Source organism: Trachymyrmex septentrionalis, unplaced genomic scaffold (assembly GCF_001594115.1).
Source record: "Trachymyrmex septentrionalis isolate Tsep2-gDNA-1 unplaced genomic scaffold, Tsep1.0 scaffold19, whole genome shotgun sequence".
Classification (NCBI taxonomy): domain Eukaryota; kingdom Metazoa; phylum Arthropoda; class Insecta; order Hymenoptera; family Formicidae; genus Trachymyrmex; species Trachymyrmex septentrionalis.
Window position 1 is genome coordinate 5,561,314 of NW_017305071.1, and position 11,340 is coordinate 5,572,653.

The following is an 11,340-nucleotide window of genomic DNA, read 5'->3' on the forward strand; positions in this document are numbered from 1 at the left end:
CTTTTTTTTATGTAAATATTTAGCATAAAACATTTAAGAAAGAAAAATTTAGAAATACAATTCAATCAGTGATATTCATGATGAGATATAATTATATATTACCGATTGGTAAAGACAAATGCGCATTGACATTGGCAGGATTAGCGATCACTACCGTTGGCGTACTCCCAGCGATAGCTGTTGTAACAACAGTTGCGGCTACCATCTGTAAAAATAGTGTAATGTTTAGATGATACAAATTACTTATAAACTTATTTATTTGTTATCATATATCTGGAGACAATGTCTCGGCGCTAAGACAAACGCAGCAACATCATATAGTGTGAGACCGGCCGTATTCTTTTACGCGAAGTTGCAGAGGAGATTATCGGATCTTAATAATGGTTGGATGATCAAGTTCTATGCATGCTCAATCGATAGCTTGCACTCAGATTATATTTTAAAAATGCTTTTATTTTTTCTCTACGAGGGAAGATTGCTATTTTACACACTGACATTAACTCTTTCAATGTAAATAATATTTTCATATATGAGAATTTATATAAACATACATAAAAAAATGTTTTATTTATTATTAATCCATGGAGGGAATTGTACTTTAAACTACTTTGCACCAAAAGATTACTTGTATAAACAGGATACTAACACTTGATACTGTCGTACAAGTATTTGTGGCAGACGATATAGGAAGAGAAACAATGACTCCAGTAGGTGTGACGGTTCCACCAGTACTTGGAGACACGTTCAACGACATCGTAATAGGTTGCGATAAGCCTGGAAACGATACCTGAAATGGACAATACGTTAATTCATTTCAATCTGTATTGACTTCTATGAAAAAAATAAACTGCTATTTTAAATAACCTGAACGTTTTGTAGACCGTTGATGGAATTCGGTAGACTAGTGAGGTTCACGCCTTGTAGATTCACGTTAGTTGGAGACGGATTGGTCATCGGACTCGCGGGTTGGCTACTCTGACTGGAAGAAGCGGTGAGTCGTTCGAGCAGCGATGAAGTTGAATTCATTCCGGGTATCGGATTGTCAGCCGACGGTGTGCCTGTTCATATAAAGAAAATTATATTTCTCTCTCTCACAAAAAAAATAGAAAAAGAAATTGATCTAGAATTACTATTAAATAAAAAAGAAAAACAAGACTATTTAAATTATATTTGATAAATATTCATTTCAAATGCTTGAAATATTAAATTATATGTATAAAAGTTTATCCAAAGATGGTGGAGTTATGAATTTAGTATTCAAATTTCAGTATAATTTAATTAAAGGATTTTTAATTCGTAATAAATTAAAATATAAAAACTGTATTCTACATTTTTGCTGTTAAACAGCATTAATTTATAGATATACTGTACCAGCAAGCAAAGCCGAAAGTCCCGGCATTGATAATCCAAGAGTAGATGTAGGATCCTGGACTCGCGCGAGTCTTACAGCAGTTGCTTTCACTGGTTGTTGCTTGCAACTTAACTGTCCCGTTAAAGCAGAGGAGCTTAAACTCACGCGTACCTAATATAATAAACAAAAGTTGGATACGTAATATTATATATTTTATATCAAAATAGTCATTATGTGAAATAATTAACTATCAGTTATATTATAAATATTAAATGTGTCAATTAAAGAAATTTGATAAAAATTATGTTTCATTTTATGTTGAAACACATATAAATACATGTTAATTAAAATATATTAAATATATAAGTATAAAATCTGTAAATATATAAATACCAGTTATTAACAAATTAACGAAACATACTTGACCAGTGGTATTGGGCACGTTGATCACATTGCCATGACTGATAACTCTAGGTGGTATGGAAGCATTAAGAGAGATCCTTTGGGATTGAACCTTACGTTGAGCTATATTCGCAGGAGTACTATTTAATAAACTAAGGATCGCGGCATTGTTGGACTTGTTTGTAGCTTGTGTATTGTTATTCATAGCTGCAGCCGCAGCATTGGCTACAAAACACATAACATACAATGTCAATATTACGAATCTACAAGTATATAACAGAATTATATAATTTTAAAGGATGCAAAGATATATATTGTGGAGTAGTAGCAAACCTGCAGCTAGTTGTTGGAATTGTTGTGCGGAGTTCATGAGGGAAGTAACAAGAGCGTTTATTGCTGGATTATTCGAATGTTTCTTGAACGGTGGCTCACTTTGACTCTGATTGGCAGTTTCACCTATGCAGTTCTGTGTTCCCGCCTGTAATTGCGCTTGCTGCAAATACAGGATTAAATACAGGATTAAATAAACAAATCTTAAACTTAACGCGATTAGATTGTCGTATAATTTAATGTCTATTATGAAATAAATATGGAAGTTTACCAAAACGGGAACATTGGTGGGTGCCGCGTTATTAATAGCACCAGCCGACTTCTGAAAGACCAGAATACCAGAACCATTACAAGTGTTATCTGCTACTGTCATCGCAGAATTATCAATTTGCACGGAGGTCGACGCGTTAGCGCCACCATTGGCTAAAGATTGCGCTGAACTCAATGCGGTAACGTCATTCTGTGGAATAACTTGCGGCATATTTGCCGAGTCCACGCACGCAAGATTATTTTGTGCAGAGGTAGAAGCTTCTGTCATAGCCTTCATCGAGGCTACTTGACTGGCCAAATTAGTTAGTTGCCCTTGAGCCCGTGATAGAATCTGAAATGACGCGCGGATTTGCTGAAAATGTGTGCATGGCTATTATGAGATTGTAATGTATACATATTTATATATATTTTGTATTTTTTCAAGAAAACTAAGTATTCTCTTGTTGATAGTTCATTTACATGTAAAAAAATAAAAAATAAACTGAGCTTACAAACCTGTTGTGCTACATGTTGAGAGTGTTGAGACTGAACCTGCTGCAACTGTTGAGCTAATTGCGCCGCTTTTACTTGTTGCGCCTAAAATAATAATAAAAAATTAATTCAGTAAAAATAGTCGAAAAATAAAGAATAAAATAGTTGACACTAAATGAAAAAAAGATGAGATTAATGTACCTGTTGATGGGCTCGTTGCATGCCTGGTGTACATGCAATACGAGGAGCCTGTCCTGGTACAATATGTTTTATTCTCACATTTTTCCTACCTTCTTCGGTAAATATTTCTTTAAATTGCTGATAGTAATGATTAACTACAGCTCTGGTACCCAATGGAAATCTAAAAAATAAATTCAATGTTAGAAGCCTCGGTAATCTAAAGGCTGACGCTCGTACGGAATACAAAAGATCCGTTTCGATTTCTGGTCAAGGTAATAGGTCTGTTCGATTTGCTTACACTTTTTACACTCAGCATCTTCGCTTTCTCTCTTTTCAATGTCAAAAATATATCTATCCCATTTTAAGTGTAAAAAGTGTAAAAAAAGTATTTTTCGCAATAAATTTATTTACAGTTTTTTTAGTACATTAACATCTTTTTAATAGAATACCAGATTGAGCATCAAATTATTAATGCTTATCAATTTAATTTGTGATATTACTATAGTAGTTTAATTGTGTTTATAAGTTTGAAAAATAATTTCGGCGAGTAGTTCAAATAACTATAATTTAGTATACAAATTCAATAGAATTTATTTAAAAAGCATTAAAGATCCAGTATGGGCCCCGATCGGTATGAGCTTCTAGTTTATCGATTGTGTTCTCACATGTACGGTCTAAAATAAGATTCTTATTTATTGCCAATATTAGAAATTTATTATGCTAAATAAATTTATTATGTAAATAATCATGCTTTGCACAAAAATACATGATTTATTAGCCTATAACAATAATATGTTGTATTATTAGTACAGATGAATGAACTATTATTATTGTCCGTACCGGCAAGAAGAACCATTCCTCTCTCCATCCTGATGATTCTTGTCCATATAAAGTTCTCCCAGGTACTCGGAAGTAGCGGGTCTTTGCAGGATCGAGAGCTTTATATAATCCTGACTTTCCGCAGGTTCTAATATATATTCTTCTACAACTTGTGGCGAACAGTCTTTTGATTCTCGTGGCCGTTCGTATACTTTCGCGAATCTAATCGAATCCCATTGTTAATTAATTTTGCGGACATCTTACAGTAAAAGTTATAAAAGAATAATATGTAAGTAATTACAAATAATACAAATAAAAATATAAATAAAAACCGTGCCAAGTACCTTAAAGCTTCGATTGCTGTAGATGGTGGAAGCAGAGGAGGGTTTGTAAGAGAAGGCGGTGGACAGGCAGTATTGGTTGCTAATACTCTTCTTTTCGTATTTTCGGACTTTCGGAATTTCAATATTAAGTCATGTATTGTTTGTCCTTCTGGTTGAGCCAACTGTTCTAATTTTCTTTTACGATTTACTGTGACCTGATATCAAGCAGATAATGTTTCCGTGATATTTACTGCTATGTACAAATCAAATCCGCATAAGCAATGTATGGATATTAATTAAATAAAATTATTGTAATTTAGAAATATATAGAAATATCCTTTATATAGAAATATACTTTTATATAGAATTAAATTCTGTATATAAGATTAAATTTTTCGTATACTTTTGTATATATATATAAAAATAGAATTTTTTATGAAGCATTTAAATATTATCATTTGATATTCACTATCTAATACAAGCCTGTCCAATTTGAGCTCCGGAGCCAAAACGCAGTCATCAATGCAAAAAAATTCAATGTGGGTAAGATTTCGGGGATTATAAAGTGTTGATAAACGTCACTCAGATGCATATCAACACTTTGCAGTCCTCGAAATCTTACATTAAATTTTTTTGTGTCAATGGCTTTGCGTTTTAGCTCCGAAATTCAAATTGGACACAGGCCTAATCTAATAAATATTTTATATACATATATTATATATATATATATACACACTATAGATCTTCAATTCTATAACAAATAACAGATTATAAGTTTCAAATTAAAATCTCACCTGAGAGAATTTTTTAGCTTGTCGCATGAGTTGATGATCGGTAAGCAATGATTTAGACTGCTTAATTCTTGTACTAGCTAAAGTGGGAACAGGATTCGGATCCAGACATAGAGGACCTTGAGTAGCTGCCACTAGATGTGATTCTAACATTAACCGCTCTTCGTGGCTCCAATCTCCGTCACTCGTAAGTGTCGATACGTCCGAAAGTACACTCTATAAATAATGATTCTCATGATTCAATTTAAATCCTATCGAAATCATATTTAATATAATTGAATAGACTTTAATCATTAATACTGTCTTATTATTTATATTATTATATTGTCTTTAATGGATACATTTAATGACAAGATTTTACCTGTGTAGTAGGTTTAAGAAGTACATGATGAACGTCAGCTCTGTTGTGAGGAAATGATCTTCGATAATCTCGAACTTCAGCAATTATGCAGCCGTCGTAAAATAAATGTGAATAACTAGATTCCAGTTGTTCGGCTAGCATAGCTGGCAATTGGCCATTATCTATGCACGAAAGTAGCTCACCCTGTTCATAACCCATGAGTTGAGTCTCAGCTAATGAATTTTTATCGTACTGATTCCCCTTATCACTATCGAGAAATAAGATCTCTGTATTAATATTAAAATTTAATTCTAAAAAAAAAAACAAACGATTATTTTGATAAATTACATATATAAAAAAGTGCATTTTAGTTCTCTGGCATATCTCAAATCGCTTTAAATCCGACAAGAATTAGTGTTTAAAATTTTTTAATTTTAGCAATATATAGTATTATAATAATTTTTATGGTATAGAGAAAGAGACAAACACAAAAATTTGACACTAGAAGTAAACAACCAAAAAAGTTAAAAGTAATAATGTTTAAATTAATAATCATATTCATTTTCGCGCAAAGTATTGAAAAATTTTTCTTTACAATCTAACTTAAATCTAATTAATAGAATTATTAAAGTCAATTATCATTAAAAAGTTAAATACTACTTGTTAACCAGCATTTCAAATGTTCCAGAAAGATAATTAGCATGATAAAACAAATGCATACCTATTTCTTACAGCTAATGAGTATCCTTTATTACCAGCATAAAGATTAACGATTAATGTATTTAAACCTTCCCTTTGCACTAACCGCCCCAAAAGATCACACTCATTCTCAAGATTGTTCTGTAAGATTCAAAATAAAGTAGCATGTTGCATGTAAAAAAATATAATATACTGTCGCATTGCAGTATTTTTATAAAAAAAACAAGCAAAAATTTAGTAACAAATGTTTTGAAAGTGAACATACCAAAACTGAATCTGGGGTTGCATGAGGAACTTTAGAAAGTTCTTCAAAATAAAGTCTGGTAAGTTTGGATTGGATACTATGCCTGGAGTAACTCTGTTCTTTTTTCTGAGAGGATAATGATTTATCCGATGTTAAGGTCAATGAAGTCTGACCTTGGGTATTCTTCCAACATCTGGATGCTAGATTAATCATATCCTGCATAAACAAAAGAATGAATATATAATAATAAAATGACAATTTTATCGACATATATAGGGTGTCTTAAAAAATCGTTCTTTTAATAATAAATAAATTATAATTAAAAGTTTTGAGGCATTAAAGAATTCCAGTTGAAAATTGTGTCACGCACCTGAGCCTGCCGACACGCATCTTCTAAAGTACAGGCTGTACCAATCATTGTAACTTCTGATTACTGATGCCACTTAATGTCATATCTGATGCGGTAATAATTGTTCATATTCTGAAAGAGATATCCGTCAGATATATTATTCATTCATATAAATATAATATAACTGATGTTGAAAGTGACATAGTATAATATTAAAATATAATAAAATATATTAAATCTGTATTCCAAATATATGTGTAAGATAATTATTGATTCTTATGATAAATATTATAATTAAAATACGCTATACATAAGTAATACAATCATTTAATGTTATAAGAACTCCTTTTTAGGAATTTGATTTTGAAATAAAATAATCTTGATAATAAACAATTTATTCATATTTTTAATAAACACTTTCTGAATATTAAGTTATTAAATAGATTTAACATATTGACTCAAGATATTATCGTGACTTCTGTGATTTCATGATTCTAGTATCGATCTCCAGTATATAGATCTGTGCGTAAAATAAAATTCTTTATATAAAAAATATGGCATTTAAATAAGTTAATTATAATTATATTATTAATTAACAAAAATCTCAAAAAGTATGTGTTATCTTGATATAAATGTATTCCAGATATAAAATAATTTGCTTTGCACCTTTCTGAATTTTTTTTAGAAAGATACATATATTAAATACAAAGTACATATATCAGAGATTGCAAATCGAAAGAAAAAAAGAAAATACGACAAATAGAATTACAAATAGAACGAACAAAATAAAAAATGTATCTTTAATTAAGAATGTATCTTAAATACATCCATATGTATTCTTGCTTTACACATGTTAAATAAATGTTATACGTTTATTTAATTAAAATTAATATTTTATTTCTCAAACATATGCATTTTTTACTTGCGATATCTCAACATTTGTAATTACAAATTTATAAGACACTTGATAATACCTAAATGTGTATTTATACATAAATTAGGCTTTTTGCATACAAGCTCCAAATTTCTGATCACATGTACGGATGTGTGTCACATAAATTTCTATTCATAATCAAACAAAGTTAAATAAATAAATTATCCATATTGCTTAAAATATAAATGTTAAATAATAATGAAACAGAAAAAAAAGAAACAGAACTAAATGTTACTCCCTTGTTCAAAAACTGTCAAATAGACGCACATGTTTACAAACTCATCATTTCGATGCATTATATCTAACAACCTATAAAATACATATATCAAATGTTACATCCGTAAATTTATCTGCAGCCAGCATAAAAGTATCCAGGAGTCACAACAAAAACTAGTTTATCATCCCTCCAAGAAACAAGCAACCAATATAAACTACTGCTAATCAAGTCGCACGTTTATTTACGAGAATCATTTATCATCGAACACACAATTAAATCGCCATTACGACCATTACGAGGATCATTAATGATTACAACTAATACGCGTTTTTCGTCAGACTCACGATATTTCGTGCTCGACGAGGCCAATTGACGTTTGTCTCATCCACGACTGACGAATGACGCGAGGGACGATCTATCGTTGGGGAGGGGAAAGTAGTGGTAAACAAGCAGAGAGACCGTCGTCGCGGTCGGCCCGCGTGGGGACAAATTGGTAGAGTACGAGGAACAGGACGACGGGGGTGAATCCGACAGGGCGAAGTGACGCATGCAGACGTGCAAAAACGAGCGACAGCGCGAGGAGAGCGAACGATTAGGCGAGAAGAGGTTAGGTCAGATAGCTCGCGGTAGCGTGCAGTGGCGGCGACGGTGTCGCGACGCGACGTCCGGACACGCGCGTGCGATACGGCGCCGCGCGGCGTCGCAACGCGCCGCGCTAACCGGACTGGACGCGACGGCCGTCCGCGAATTACCTTCGCTGAGTCGGGGAGTCAGCATCGGCTGCGCGCACGTCGACTCCTTCGGCTCGACTTTCACACGTCCTAACCTCACCGCCGCGCTCGCTCGTTCCTGTCGCAGTCGCGAGGGTTCAGTCCGGCGCACGACGGTGCCTACGGTGTGCGACGTGCGTACGGACGGACGGACGGACCGTCGCAGATGACTCCGACACTCGTACCTGGTCTTCGACGTAGGGAGAGACCACGGCAGTGGATATCACGGTGGTTTACTGTTTGCTCCGGTGCGGCCAATATTTAGCAACAAACGTCATTTCGCGGAGAGCGCAGCGTAACCTGCTACACAAACACCGCATGCACGTCCATAAACTGTGAGAAAACTTCACAGATGTTCCACACCGCATTGGACCGATTGGACGGCGAAGCCGCGTTTCGTGATTCATCCAGCAAGCCGCCCCCGCATTGAGATGTGAATAAATCGAGTTCCGGTGTCATGTCTAGGTATCCGTGCTTCGTTATGGTCGAGTGAAAAATTCAAAATGTTCAAAATTATACATTACAAGATTATATTTGGATATATTTTTATTGATTAATATTGATATTGATTCCGTTTCATTGTTCACTATTGAAAATCTGTAGTGAAAAGCTATAGTGTATTCGTGTGAATAAATTTTCAGTACGTAAATTTTCGCAGTGAATACGGAATGTAATCATTCCCGAAACATATATAATAGGTAGGAAACTTTAAATTGTAAGCTGCGTGCGGCCAACCACAATCAAATATAATAGAGAATAATCGACTAGGATTGAATTGATTTCTTATAAAATTTCCTGCAAATTCTATATAATGTCATAAAAATCTTTAAAATCGTGTTTCTTGGCCTCTTTTTTTTTTAATTGGAACATTATATGTATCTTATGATCAAATCTGGACAACGGATTTGTATTTCTGGATTTGTATTTAGCAAGCAAAAATATGTCGAAAGTTATTACTGTATTATTTTGCAAGACTATTCACAGTCGTCTTGTAAAATAGTGTTGGACATTATTATAATCATCATCATCATCTCAGTCTTATCTCAAGTAGAACACAGAAAAGAGAAAAAAATGAGAACATCATCATTCATCACTTATAAGTTAATTTTTAGATATCAAATTATATCATAATGACGTTCTGTGATATCTGGAGACACTGATAGCGCGATGAAGTACGCGCAGACACTATTATGACTTGATTATGACATTCTGTGATATCTGGAGATAGTGGCCTAGTTTCCACCGAGGGTTTAAACCGGATCAGAATGAAATGATATTGTATGTATAATTTATTAAATTTTTAGATACTTAATTATATGTATATGTGTATCAATGAAAGGAATTCAACAATTCTATCTTATCCCATTAATTCGAATAACAGCAAAATTTTATTGAATTAAATTTTATTAATCTTATAATATACATATGTGTGTGTGGACACAAATTGCTCCATATATATATTTATAAAAGTTACGAATGATAAGAAACTCTGATTTAATTCTTACAATTGCCGCATAGAATATACAGGGTGTCCCAAAATAATCGCCAAATATTTTATGGGCAGGGAGAGCGGACTAAACTGAGTCAAAAAGTTCTCTATCATTCTGCAATTTCCGCAATAATTAACAAGATATTAATTACTAAAAATTGTCAAAAATTGGTCTTCAATAATTTTTTACTCAAATAGCAACTTTACAGAAAAATTGCAAGAGACAAAAATTGTTGATTTTTTCTCATAGAGCTCTAAGAATTTTTTAAGAATTTTTTAATACTGTCTTTTCTCATATTGGTAAAAATAAGAAAATGTAATACTAAAAAGTTGATAAAAAATTCATATATATAAAGTTTGTTTGCGTCGCATGTTCCAACATGCTCCAATGTGCTCCTGTTATATGTAGTTTCTACTCACTTCAACGAGAGCATTAGAGTAAGTAAATGCTATACTAGGAGCATTTTAGAGCATGTCAGAGCATGCGACGCGAACAAACCTATTTATACCAGGTTGAAGGTCCCGGCTGTCCCGGCTGTCCCGGCTGTCCCGGCTGTCCCGGCTGTCCCGCGAGTCCCGGCTGTCCCGGGAGTCCCGGGAGTCTCGGCTGTCCCGGTTGTCCCGGGAGTCCCGGGAGTCCCGGCTGTCCCGGAAGTCTCGGCTGTCCCGGCTGTCTCGGCTGTCCCGGCTGTCCCGGCTGTCCCGGGAGTCCCGGCTGTCCCGGGTGTCCCCGAAGAATTGCAGAAAATGTATATTCAGATTGTTGTATAAATAAATTTCTCTTTCTCCCTCTAGACAATCACAATTAGCGCGATGTGAAGATGCATAAATGGTTATAAAGAAGTTTCAGAACAATTCCTTATTTCGACAATTCCATCAAGAAAGTCAGATTACTATCATTACCATTTTTCGAACGCAGGTATTTATATTCAAACAGTATATTCATCGACTTGGAAGCGTCGAAAGTAAGCCAATCATTGGGATATTCTTTTCTCTCTTAATTTCTCCCTTGCGAAAATTCATGACGATTCTTAGAGAGAACTTCCGCACTCTTAACGAAACCCCCCATTGATTGAAACTTTTCAGGAAATATTCTAGAAATGAGTCATTAAAGGGAACATGAAATCACCTTGATTAGCCCATCATCTAACATTTCCGTGTCGGTATTCATGTATACGTAACTTTAAGCGACAGTTGTATAGATCATCTCGACACGGTTAGTATTCACGTGCGGCAGGCATGCGGAATGTACGTACGTATATACGTGTCTACAGCCTACGTAGATGTATACGTATTTTGTGTGTGTGTGTGTGTGTGTGTGTGTGTGTGTGTGTGTGTGTGTGTGTGTGTGTGTGTGTGTG

At 34.1% G+C, this 11,340-nt stretch overlaps 1 protein-coding gene across 5 annotated transcripts in view; it reads right to left on the reverse strand.

Annotated features, from left to right (window-relative positions):
- LOC108746965 (transcription factor SPT20 homolog) overlaps positions 1–8,932 on the reverse strand; it is a 10,415-nt gene extending 1,483 nt beyond the window's left edge. Inside the window, exons 1-17 of one of the 5 annotated variants that reach the window (XM_018484127.1) lie at positions 8,676–8,932; positions 6,591–6,701; positions 6,242–6,436; positions 5,999–6,117; positions 5,299–5,545; positions 4,941–5,153; positions 4,168–4,361; positions 3,845–4,045; positions 3,026–3,185; positions 2,849–2,929; positions 2,355–2,705; positions 2,087–2,246; positions 1,773–1,978; positions 1,372–1,522; positions 865–1,058; positions 647–787; positions 103–205 (exon numbers count right to left, since the gene is read on the reverse strand). In XM_018484127.1, the coding sequence (XP_018339629.1) occupies positions 103–205; positions 647–787; positions 865–1,058; positions 1,372–1,522; positions 1,773–1,978; positions 2,087–2,246; positions 2,355–2,705; positions 2,849–2,929; positions 3,026–3,185; positions 3,845–4,045; positions 4,168–4,361; positions 4,941–5,153; positions 5,299–5,545; positions 5,999–6,117; positions 6,242–6,436; positions 6,591–6,638 (2,764 nt within the window). In that variant the 5' untranslated portion in view covers positions 6,639–6,701; positions 8,676–8,932. Of the gene's footprint in view, positions 1–102; positions 206–646; positions 788–864; positions 1,059–1,371; positions 1,523–1,772; positions 1,979–2,086; positions 2,247–2,354; positions 2,706–2,848; positions 2,930–3,025; positions 3,186–3,844; positions 4,046–4,167; positions 4,362–4,940; positions 5,154–5,298; positions 5,546–5,625; positions 5,662–5,998; positions 6,118–6,241; positions 6,437–6,590; positions 6,702–8,064; positions 8,112–8,472 lie in introns of those variants that run through there. The other 4 variants (XM_018484129.1, XM_018484126.1, XM_018484128.1 and 1 more) reach the window with 4 other exon arrangements.
- Positions 8,933–11,340: the final 2,408 nt, after the last annotated feature.